This window comes from Panthera tigris, chromosome D3, assembly GCF_018350195.1.
Source record: "Panthera tigris isolate Pti1 chromosome D3, P.tigris_Pti1_mat1.1, whole genome shotgun sequence".
In the NCBI taxonomy this organism is placed as follows: domain Eukaryota; kingdom Metazoa; phylum Chordata; class Mammalia; order Carnivora; family Felidae; genus Panthera; species Panthera tigris.
The window spans coordinates 80,582,203-80,595,027 of NC_056671.1; the positions used below are offsets into that span (position 1 = coordinate 80,582,203).

General features: G+C 37.3%; 1 protein-coding gene across 1 annotated transcript in view; it reads right to left on the bottom strand.

Moving 5' to 3' along the window:
• Nucleotides 1–4,859: 4,859 nt before the first annotated feature.
• The window catches only part of VPS4B (vacuolar protein sorting 4 homolog B), a 30,594-nt gene continuing 22,628 nt past the window's right edge, over nt 4,860–12,825 (bottom strand). Inside the window, exons 7-11 of the mRNA XM_007096092.3 lie at nt 12,608–12,756; nt 12,064–12,145; nt 9,828–10,047; nt 6,807–6,947; nt 4,860–5,348 (exon numbers count right to left, since the gene is read on the bottom strand). Coding sequence (XP_007096154.1) covers nt 5,247–5,348; nt 6,807–6,947; nt 9,828–10,047; nt 12,064–12,145; nt 12,608–12,756 — 694 coding nt within the window. The 3' untranslated portion in view covers nt 4,860–5,246. The remainder of the gene's footprint in view (nt 5,349–6,806; nt 6,948–9,827; nt 10,048–12,063; nt 12,146–12,607; nt 12,757–12,825) is intronic.

Here is a 12,825-nt window from a genome sequence, read left to right on the forward strand (position 1 = left end):
TGTCCTGTTTCTCTCTTTCTCTCTCTCTCTTCTTAAAACCTGTTCTGTTGTTTCATAGGGTTCCCAAGGGGGAGACAAATGCCTGTGATCAGGTGTCAGCCTAACGGTACCTTGTTGTTGTTGGTTTTTTTAAGTTTATTTTTTGAGAAAGAGCACGAGTGGGGCAAGGGGCAGAGAGAGAGGGAGACACAGAATCCGAAGCAGGCTCCAGGCTCTTAACCAAGCGAGCCATCGAGGCACCCCCCCCACCCCCCCACCCCCGCCTAAACTCTTAATTAAAAACTTGTACTTATTTTGGGAAACTAAAACTTTTATTTTTTTTTAATTTTTTAATGTTTTATTTATTTTTGAGACAGAGACAGAGCATGAACGGGGGAGGGGCAGAGAGAGAGGGAGACATAGAATCTGAAGCAGGCTCCAGGCTCTGAGCTGTCAGCATAGAGCCCGACGCGGGGCTCGAACTCATGGACCATGAGATCATGACCTGAGCCGAAGTCGGAAGCTTAACCGACTGAGCCACCCAGGTGCCCCCAAACTCTTTTTTAAATGTTTATTTATTTTGAGAGAGAGAGAAAGAGAGAATCCCAAGTAGGCTCCGTGCTGTCAGCGTAAAGCCCCAAGCGGCACCTGATTCTCAGGAACCTGGAGATCATGACCTGAGCCGAAATCAAGTTGGACTCTTGACTGGGCCACCTAGGTGCCCTGGGAAATTTAAATAAAAATGGAAACAAAGAAAAAAACTAACAAGTATCCATATTTCTACCACCCAAATTTAGCCACTGTTAATTTCTTGATGTATCTGTTTTCATTCTTAATTTTTTTTTAAAGGTGAAAATGGGGGGGGGGGGCAAAAATTATCAACACTGTAAAGTAGTAACACTTAGAAAAAATCCAAAGATTCATTCGCTCAATAAATATTTATTGACCACCCACCAGGCACCAGGCACTGTTCCAGATATTGAAATACAGCAAAGAAAAAAAAAAAAAAGACAAAATCCCAGCTCTCACAGAACATACATGTTAGTAGGAGAAATTACAAATAAGGAAAACAGTACACTATACAATATGTTACATGGTAAGTGCTACAGAGGAAAATAAAGGCAGGGAATGGGTATAAGGAGCGTCAGGAGGGATTGCAAGTTTCAACAGGATGAGCAGGGACTGCCTCACTGAAAAGGTGACATCTGAAAATAGGAGATGAAAGAGGTAGAGAAAATTTAAAAAATCAACCAAAATCTCACTACCCACAAATAAGATAACGAACACAAGGTGAAAATAATTCGTTATGTTTGTCTGTGTACATACAGATATCTGGATGAATGTTTATATGGACAGATACAGCTAGGAGAACTATACTGTTATAAAAATGGGTTCAAACTACAAAATTTTTTAATCATCGATGAATTTATCAAGGATCTACTTTTTAGAGAGATAGATAATATATACGTAGATATACAGACAGATCTATGTATCACCCAGATCCAGATTTGGGATTAACTAAAGTCTAGTATCAACTGGGTTAGAATGGATATTTTGGTCACAGGCTTCCAAGTCACGAACAGGACCCATCTCTCCACTGACTCAGGTGTTAATTCTTGAGCTTCCATTTGTAATGTGTCCTAGCTTTCTATGGGAAGGTCTGCACATCTTTCAGATTTATTTTGAGGCAGTGGGTGCTTTCTGATGCTATTACAATTGGTACTATTTTCCTAACTTCAGTTCCTGATTGTTGCTCAAATACCATGATTTTATTAACTCTGCATCCTATCATCTCGTTAAATTCAAATTCGGAGTTTATATTAATTTGGATGTGCTACATATATGATGTCCCCTGCGAAGGACAATTTTGTGTCTTTGTTTTTAATCCCTAAACTTAGACTCCCTGTCCAAAGTTGAAAAGAAGTGGTGATAGCAGGCTCCAGTATCTTTTTCCTGATCTCTGGGGGGTAAAGTTTTCAAAAATTCACAATTAAGTATGGTGCCTGCTATAGCGCTTTTTTCTTCTTGGTAGATGCCCTTTCTTAAACTAAGAAGCTCCCTTCTGTTCCTAGTGTGTGACGTTTTTAAAACAAATCATACGTGGGTACTGGATTTTATCACATGCTTTTTAGGACTCTACACATGTAACTTCGGTATGTTATTTTTACAAATGCAATAAATTAGTTTTTCCATTTAAATTATGGACACGCTGTGTTTTGTGTGGCGTCACGTGAACGGAAACTTGACCTCTGTGGTGTGACACCTCTTGCCACGGCAGATTTCAAGGTACCGGCATGAGCTCCCGGACCTCTCAGGTGGGGAGACATGTGCACTGGTCCTCGTAAGCTGACACGAGCCAGCGCTGGCGTACCTCGGCCTTCAGTCCCTGGTAACCAAGACTGAGATTTATCATTTCACTAGACCAGCAAGAACAAAGCCACTTCAAATTCTCTATTTTATAAAAAGTCACACAGATAATCCAGGAAGTAGATAAGGACTTGACACCCTGATTTCTCGAGCCTTCAGCAAGTACCTAATAAGAGAGGTCACACACTGTGCCAGCTGCAGGAGAAAATGTAATATCGCTTTGAAGAGCTTACAGTGTAAATGATCTAAACAAGATTAATAGAATGTGCTTGCAATTTGGATAAAGATTTTAAGATAGGAGTAGCAATTTATTACTAACGGAATCCAAAGGTAGGATGGGGAGAGTTTAGGAACGCTCCTTCAAGAGATTATACACGTCATGAGCTAGGTCTTAATAGAGATAATGGGATTTGGACCAGCAAAGAAGAAAGGACTCTATGTGCGAGTAACAAAATTGACATAAAGAAGGTACAGAGGTAGGAGATGACGTGACATCTAAGAGAGCTCATAAAGTTGAGATAAATTCGGTGTCCATGCTGGGCATTCACTGTCGCTTCATTTGCAACAGCGTCGAGCAACATTTATGGCTACAAGGTTAAGGAGCTGTGTCTCAATTTCTCAACCATGCAAGTAGGTAAATGGGACTTCATATTAATAATCAAATATACATACTCATTCTGTTTTTCTGCATGTAGATGACAGTGAACTCAAAAGTCACTTTTCTACTGAAACTCTTTTTACTAAGACCCCTGTAATTTTCAGGCCGCGAAAAAGAATGTTCTTTAACATCTAGGATGTGGCTCATAGAGGTACTCAAGTAGCCTCAGAAACCATCTACCCAAAATTTCATAATGGTCAAGGTTCAGACACAGCCTGAGTAATCTGTCCACAAGGAACTCAGGGGAAATGGCCTATGTGCTACCATTCTAGGATAAGTCTAAAATTATTTGACTCCAGAAATAGGTTTAGAACCAGAAATGTTAAAAATGTAGAAGATGCAATGCAGAAAATGGAGCTATGGCCACAAGTGATATGGGTACTGAGATACAGTTCTCGAAGCCCATGTGGGAATCAAGTGTGATAAAGTACCCATTTATCATCAACACTATACTTCTATACCATTGGGTCATGTATTTTATCAAATTATTTAAAATACTTCCTCAAAACAAATTCTAGATTTACAAAAAATTCTGGATTTCAACTATTAATTATAATAACATAGTTATGTGAATTCTCTTAGTATAATTAATAGCAACACTATATAATTCCAAGGCTGATAAAGAATATAAATTATCTTATAAGGCAGCCACAAAGAATTACGTTAGTCTGCCAAATTAATTCCAAACTCTCACATAAAAGTTGCCGAAGAATGGAGTTTTCAGGGATACATTCTTACTTAATGATTTCTAATGATTTCTTTGTACGTAATCCATTCAGATACTATTTTCTTCCATACAGGAGATCCCAAAATAAAGAAGCATACACAGAATATAGCCAATAGTAGGTTATATCAATTTACTTCACTAAGAACAGCTTATTTCAGGCCTATGATTTCCATTTAGTATCAACAAAAACAATCTGTACAGAAAACCGAAAGGCAACCAGAAAGCATTATATGTAAAATGTGCAAATATACTTTAAAATGCGAGTTACTCTATAGCATTTGCAAGGTAGAACTTTACAGTAATTAAGGAACCTATCTCATTCCAGCTGATGTAATAATCCTTTTGCATATATAGCCAATGCAAATGCACAAGGCACAACTTAGTGTTGATGCTAAAGTGTCTAACATACACCCTCAGATTATTTATTTGAAGATATTAAAATAACGTATCATGTTTGTATTTTATTATTTAATGAGACATTAGTTCATTTCTAAAGCTTCACAAGCATTATACTGATAACATATGTGTGGCCAAGACAAACTATTCCCTGAACTTAAAAGGTAAAAGATAAAACCCTTGGTAGCCTATATTAAAAAAAAAAAAAATTATATATATATGTACACACACACCCACAAGAAACTTGCCACAATTCAAAGGGAGGCCATTCCTTTTAGCAAAGGTTCCCATTATAGCATTTCATGACAGAGTTATTTAAAAAGTATGTATTTATTTGCCATCTGTTTTGGTCAATCTTGCTACAAAAAGACACTGAAATAGACAATTTTCTTCTTCAAGATAAAGACAATGCCTAATTTAGAAAGTCTTTCTTTTGAGACTGCACAGTGAAAGGTATTATTTAATTAAATATAGAAGCCCATTGTTTTTAAAGAAATTACTGAAATCTACACAAAGAAAAATGTCAGCCTATCAAAACTCAATGAGACCCGGCTAGAACACAATTCAAAATCTTTCAAGCCCAATCACAGTGCTCTTTGCTAGTATTGCCCATCCCTGAGAATAAAGATTCTATCATTTAATAAAGTAAATAAATTTTACATTGAAGCAAATGATGCTTAAGAATTTTTTTTTCAAAATATAAAATAAGCCCTATTACATTCTGGTAAAAAAAAAAAAAGAGAGAGAGAGAGAGAGAGAGAGAGAGAGAGAGAGAGAGAGGAAATAAAAAATAAATGCTCTTTGTAAAGACCACCCATCCTAAATATTGGTATCTCAATCAATTTTAATCCTCTTCTTAACTGGGCAATTCCTATTTTTTGCCATTCATATATCACCGATCTCTTTATAATCCATTATTTTATCATTTTTGTTAACAGGAGCATTTAACTGGTAATGGAGCAAAGGTACATATAAAATTAAAGGGACTCTGGAGTGAGATCTGTATTTTCCTGTGGTAAAAGAGTTTTACTGGAAACAATCTGAATGCCATTAAGAAAGGCAAAAGTACCTACGAAGGAAAGAACACACATGGTAAACGTCCTCCTTGTTATCTTTGGTTTAGCCTTCTTGGCCAAAATCTTCCGTAAACTTCTTCAATTTCAACAAGTCATGTTCATTGACTGTGGGCTTTGTGTTAGACAGTGACCGTAACATATCCGACTGTCAGGGAAAAAGAAGGGAGGTGTTAGTAATAGGTTTAATCAACTAAAAACCATTGTGTCATCATTATTACTACTGACTTTCCATCTAAGGTTAAATCTAAGTATTTGCAGTGTGCCATAAGTTATTCACAACAAACTCTCTTATTCTTCTAGAGAAAATCTTTGATCATGTTATTCTTTTGCACAGCAGCTTTCAAATGGTTGCCTTGTTCTGACCACAACTTTCAATGGCTCCCCACTACCCATCAGAAGTACAATCCTGTTAATAAGCCTGAGGCTCTCCAGAATAAGGCCCTCCAGAATATGTCCCTGATCTCTTTCCTAGTCTTACCTGTTTTTCTTTCTTAAACAAGAGAGTTCACCAAGTGCAATTCAAAAGGAACATAATCATTCACTTACAGAAATCATTCACTTACACTTATGTGAAACACAATACCATTTAATTAAAACCAACTATCAGAATTTTTTAGCTATTAGTCAAAATTATGATCAAATGGTAAGAAAATATGCTAATATTAGGGAGTCATTAAAAAATTAAGTTCTAGGCTATGTCTCTTATATGAAAAATGATCTAAAGAACAAAATCTTTAAAAAATAATATAGCAAGGACTGCAACAACTGAATAACTTTTCAGAGAAGCAGTATGGTTAACACATAAATATATCCATAGACATACTTATGTACTTATAGAGGTACATGTACGTCTATAGATATAGAGTATATACCATGTAAGTAAGTTTTTTTTCTGGAAGTTACTGTTAATTCTGACACAAAGCTCTTTGCAAATATGTAACTGAAGTAGAAGATTTAAAAAAAACTGAACATTCACCAATAAGAAAACATAAAAACAGTAAATGTAGCTTTTCAATCACAGTAAGCTTCCTATACGTTACAAAATAAGTCTTACAAATTATTTTAATTCCTCCAATAAAAACTACAGAAATTTAATTTTTTATCATAAAAACTTGGTTTCAGGATTTTTTTTTCAAGCACTATAATATTTAAACTTCCTATGAAGCCTGAAGAAGTAAAACAAAAATACCATCACGAATACTATGATACATGCATTAGGGTTTCCAGATATTTTACAAAATCTTAGAATCCCCAGAAAAGAAATTTTCAACAATTCCACTTTTTATTAAGTCTTGACAATAATTTATAGATAAGTCTTTTGGTGATCGTATCCCAGCTGTAAGACCTATAAACTTAGAAACCTGTTTTTGAAAAATAGCTTTTTCACTTAAAATTAAATTTTCCTTAAAGCCCAAGAAAATATTTTAAAGATAATTATTTGTTACATTTTAAGTTTAATTATCTTTACAACTTTTTAACTGAATAGTTAGTATTACACACACTAACAATTTCCTAGCTAATTTTACGTAAAATGTTTACCTTTGTCTCACAAATTACAAATTATGTTTTAAGTTTTTTGTTAAAAGCAAACAAAATGTCAAACCATGCAAACAACTGGCTCCAGAAGTTTATCCCCAGGGACGTCCATCCATGTCATTTCAATGGCACCAGGGTCACCTGGAGAACACGGTGTTAGCAGATCATCTACTATTTTGTTAGGATCAGCTCGTGAAGGTCCGCGAACCTGGAATAAATAGTAATCTGAAATATTTACTTGAACAAATTAACAAAATTAAGGTTTAGGCCATTATCAGGAAATGTGAAAATGTACCATTCTATACTTTGTTAAAATGTTGACTTCCACAAATAAATAGAATATACAACAAAATGGAGCTAGCTGTCTTTGGGTGATGGGATAGGTTTTGCTTAGTTTTAATTTTTTTCTTGATGCTTTCCTATAGTCTGAAATTTCCTACCATAAATTACTTACATGATCACAAGGAGAAAATGAATTAAAATTAAAAAACAAAACAAAACAGGTACCCGTGATTAAGAGTTCTCTTTTCTTCTCTAATGCTTATTAAATGCTCTTAGAGACCAAAAAAAAAAGTAATCCTCAATAATTCTCCTAAGTTTCTCTATTTTCTAAAGCTGAGAAAGTTTCTGTGATATTTAGATTTATTAGTGTGAAATCACCGAATCTTTGTCTTTTTTAACAAAAATTTCTTCTTTAAATAGAAGCACAAAAATAAATGCTAAGTATAATTTCAGTGCTATTTTGTGATTCATAACTAATTTAAAATAAAATTTTAATAACACCCAGAGAGAGAACCTTTGTGACAGAGTCACACTCAAGTATTTTTTAGATGGCAACAAATCTATACCAGTTGGGAGCTGCTTTCACACTTATTTATTTGATGATCAATCTTAAGTATTATCCCAGGATTAGGGTAGGTGCAGAAAAATAAACATTCTAACTTCACTTATTATGTCTATTTTATTGTCTGTCTTTCCCCACCAGCCTTTCAGCTGCGGGGATTTTTGTTTGTAGGAAATGTGGTGCCAAAGAGAGCACAAGGGATTTTTGTTTTGTTTTGAATTTTTTTTCTTCATGTTTTTATTTATTTTTGAGACAGAGAGAGACAGAGCATGAGCAGGGAAGGGGCAGAGAGAGAGGGAGACACAGAATCGGAAGCAGGCTCCAGGCTCTGAGCCATCAGCACAGAGCCCGATGTGGGGCTCGGATTCACACACTGTGAGATCGTGACCTGAGCCGAAGTCGGACGCTCAACCGACTGAGCCACCCAGGCGCCCCGGGATTTTTGTTTTTGACTGTGGTGCTTCCTGACTTACCAGTACTTTAGACATTTGACAAAATAAACAGGCAATCTTGTTTTTGATTGAAATAATCATCCTTCAAAATGGGAGTAAAGCATGGAGCCACGGAGAGCTCTACCATAGCTGGTGATGCAGAGAAGGCCTGGTGTTAACCCTGATTCGGCTGCTTTGCCTTTGTCCTCCTAGTAAGGACCTGGCTTCCGGGTCATGTAGCCTGTCCCGGTAGTAATACAGAGAACGGAATGAAAACTTCTGGGTAAGAAAGGACTGGATTCCTAAAAATCTATAGTTTCTAAATGGCAAAGAGAATTTAAAAGAAAATAACAGTGGCTGAGACTAAACTTGACCCTGAGCCTCCTGTATTTCCCTCAGTGATGAAATGGCTGAAGAAGTGGAAAGAGCCGTTTCCTGGGCTGCTCAGGTACCAGGACAGAGATGCTGCGTGAGAGCTGCTTCACTCCTCTCGCACAGAGCACTTCGAGGCAGTGTTGTCATCTTCACTTTAGAGAAGATACAAATGAGCTTGAAACGGGTAACAAAATGTGCTCAAGGAGATGTGACAAGCAAACTGTGAACTCAGGCTTTAAATTCAGGTTTTAATTCCAGTTCATCCTTTTCTTAAAATCTTATTTCATTGTGGGGTTAACAGACATACGTATGTAACTTACTCATGATATAGTAGTCTTGTCATAGATTGCTGGATTAGGTCTACTAATAGTTTTTCAGGATTCTCACATCAATGTTCATGAGTAACATTGGACACTGCAGCCCTTAGGAACAGGGTTAGTCCATATTACCTACTCCACTGTTACTTACAATGGACGTCCCAAGACCATGGTCGTTGGACAAAACACTATATGCTCAACTCATTCATGCAGACAGAATGGTGTATGGGAAGCAAGGCTTCACATTCCGAAGTACACGTGACCTAGAGAAAAATCACACCTCTGCACCCCTCCGGTTGTACCCCGGCAAACCGGGTCAGCGTCCAAGCCCCAGTTTTATCATGTTAACACCTACGTCTCAGATTAATGATCAACAGGTGGCGAAAGGCACCTCCTGCAGAGTTTTTGTGAGGACCCAATGCAACAGTAAGATAAAGAATAGAACACAGCGCCAGGCATGGGAATATTTAGTATCAGCCATTATTATTTTTACCCCCCCTTTTTTTTTTATGAGACAGAGAGCACAGTGGGGGGAGAAAGGGGGAGGAGTGGGGGAAAGGGGAGGGAGAGGAGAAGGGAGAGAGGGAGGGAGAGAGGAGGAGAGAGAAGGCGGGGGAGAGACAGCGAGAGCGAGAGAGCAAGAGAATGAATCTCAAGCAGGCTCCACACTCAGCGCAGAGCCCATCGCAGGGCTGGATGCCACGACCCCTGGGACCACAGCCTGAGCAGAAGTCAAGAGTTGAACACTCAACTCACAGAGCCACCCAGGCGGCCGTTTTTGTTAATGAAGTGTAAATGCACCAGGTTCTGCTCAAAGATATTCCTTCTAGTTACATCAAAGGTAACTATATACTTAAAAGTATATACTTTTAAGTACTTATACTTTCTATACTTACATCAAAATAATAAGTACTTAAAAAAATCACTGCACGTAACATTTTAAAATACTTTAAGGCTATTAATAAACTTTGTGGGAGAACTTATTTGCAATGAAATGGAAATGTCTATTCTATAAACGCACTTTAGTTTACAGAACTGAAACCTTCCTGAAATTCTCTGAAGACAAATTAATGATGGCCTGACTTTAAAAACCTATGAAAGGGTGGATCAAAGTTCCTTACCTTTTTAAAATGAGTAGCTGACTGTACTTTTCTAACAGGCTGCATGAGCGCATCACGCACAATAATACTTATGTCTGCTCCCGAATAACCATCGGTTTTCTTCCCAAGTTCTCGGAAGTCTGTTTCCGTTAGACTGTTCTGAGTGGTCCCCAAGTGCAATTTAAACATTGCTGCTCGGGCATGGGCCTCAGGCAACGGAATATAAATTCGTTTCTCGAATCTTGAAAGAAAAATTATACCAAGAATATTACTACATATGTTTAATTTCAGTTGAAAATTCAGATTTTTCAAGAAGAAACAAGATACTCAGATGGTCTCATATATACAAAGCTAAGCTGGTTGATTTCTATGTGTCAGAGTTAAAGATATATATTTTGGTTAAACAGTGGGAAAATATCCAGAACATGTTAACAACTAACAAGTAAAACCAACATAGTCAGAGAACCAGTTTGGAGTGATTTAATCTTTCTCACATGATTTTTGGGTTATTTTGGCCATAGTCTTTGTATGTCTAGAGGTCACAACCTGGTATGTCTCACAAGATTAGCTCCCCATAGATTTATACTCTGAACTCCTGATCAAGGGATTATGGTTCATCATATGAAATAAGAGAGGACAAAATAATTCTCCAAATCTGAAACAGTAAAATTACTCAAAATCTTATATAATAAGCATATGTTGACACAAAATGTCCACTTTATCATAATAGGTACATTCAGAATAAATAGTTATACTATCTCATAAACACTGTTTTATTAAGAATAATTTTGCTTGCCTTCTTAGACAGCATTTGGAGATAGGAAGTAACAAAGGCCAATTTAAGTGGCTGTGAAGATTGTTCTCCCTTTAGGTAACTCTCTGTGGCAGTAAGAAGTTTAAGTTTCCATTATCTACAGACATGCATTTAGAACTAGACCAGTTTGCAAAAGTAACGGGCAGATTTCCTCTCTTGATACTGGACAGTAACCTAGCATCTTGGCAAAGCATCAAGTGAATGGGGTAAAAGTGGCAGGAACTGATGGTAATTTTTACCATGCAAAATTCAGTGACTGAAATAGGGAACTATGTGCGTGAAAAGTAACGAGACTAGGGGCACCCGGGGGGCTCAGTCGGTTAAGCGTCCAACTTCGGCTCAGGTCATGATCTTGTGGTTTGTGAGTTCGAGCCCCACGTCGGGCTCTGTGCTGACAGCTGAGCCTGGAGCCTGCTTCGGATTCTACGTCTCCTCCTCTCTGTGCCCCTCCCATGCTCATGCTCTGTTTCTCTCTGTCTCTCAATAAACATAAAAAAATAAATAAATAAATAAAAGTAACAAGACTATATACCTTCCCTGTAGCTCAAGTTTCATATGCAACTTAAAAATTATAGACAAATTTCTTTTAATTACTTCCTTTTTAATGTTTATTTATTTTTGAGAGAGAGACATAGCGTGAGCAGGGGAGAGGCAGAGAGAGAGAGGGAGACACAGTATCCAAAGCAGGCTCCAGGCTCTGGGCTGTCAGCGCAGAGCCTGACACGGGGCTCGAGAACCCACATACTGCGAGATCATGACCTGAGCCGAAGTCGGACACTCAACCAACTAAACCACCCAGGTGCCCCATAAACGTAAATTTTTTTATGAAAATATATCTTGGTTATCTATCATACTTTAACCTATGTAACTGTCATTTTGCTAAAATTTTGTGTGAAAGTTTTCCATTGAAATATCAAGCTATACTTGTAAATTTTAGAAGCATCAGTGCCCACTAAGCATAGTCTGAATTACAAGTTAAGCATTAGGTAATATATGTTCCAATGTGAAAGATTCGTAAGTGGATATCTTGTAACTTTAATATAGCAAGCAAACAAACGCCTGCCTCTCTTCCTCCGACACTGGGGGTCAGCAGGACTAGGGCACATCAAAAAAATTCTAGGGGCGCCTGGGTGGCTCAGTCGGTTAAGCGTCTGACTTCGGCTCAGGTCATGATCTCGCGGTTCGTGAGTTCAAGCCCCGTGTTGGGCTCTGTGCTGACAGCTCAGAGCCTGGAGCCTGTTTCAGATTCTGTGTCTCCCTCTCGCTCTCTGACTCTCCCCCGTTCATGCTCTGTCTCTCTCTGTCTCAAAAATAAATGTGAAAAAAAATTTAAAAAAAAATTCTGAAAAGTTTTCAGAATGCCTCTTCACTAGACCAAAAGGGAATTGCTACTGACTTGTTACATCTGTAGTTAGAAATAAGATCTTCACTATATTTTCATACCTTCTTCTAATGGCAGAATCCAGAACCCAGGGGATATTTGTAGCTCCCAGAACCAAAATTCCATCATTGTCTACACCAACGCCTGCACCAAAATAAGTAATATTTTAAATAATTTTCCGTTTTAGTGTTCTTTAAACATTGCCTATACGTTCTGTTAAGAATGTGGGGTTTTAATGTTATAGTGCCCCATCTTGAGAGAGTCTCTTTGAAAAATCAAATATCACATTATTAAAATACAATGCAAATATTCCCAAGAATCAAATCTGCTAGACTGTGGGCAAATACTATTAATATTCTTTTCAAAATATTTCTTGAAAGATTTCATTTGAAGTCTACAAATTCCTTTCGCTGATACTGTTCCTGGTATGATGTAAGTGAATATGCAAGATGATTACACCATGGAGGACGACCGGAATGAAGCTTGGCATAATCAAACATGTGGTCTGCTAAAATGAAGAAATTCAGCTAGAATTTCACTGTTTCATTATTGTGATGATAATGGTGATACAGTAACAGAAACTATGCGAAAAGCCAGTCAGCCTACCTTGCATTTGAACTAAGAACTCCGTCTTAATTCTACGGGCAGCTTCACTTTCGTTTTCGCTTCTTGAGCCACACAGAGAATCAATTTCATCGATGAAGATGATGGAAGGTTTACTCTCTCTGGCAAGCTGAAATAAGTTCTTAACTAGCCTAAAAATAAGAAAAGCTTTCAGCTTCTTAAAAGAATAGTAAATGACAAAGGACTTAATGAAAAAAAAA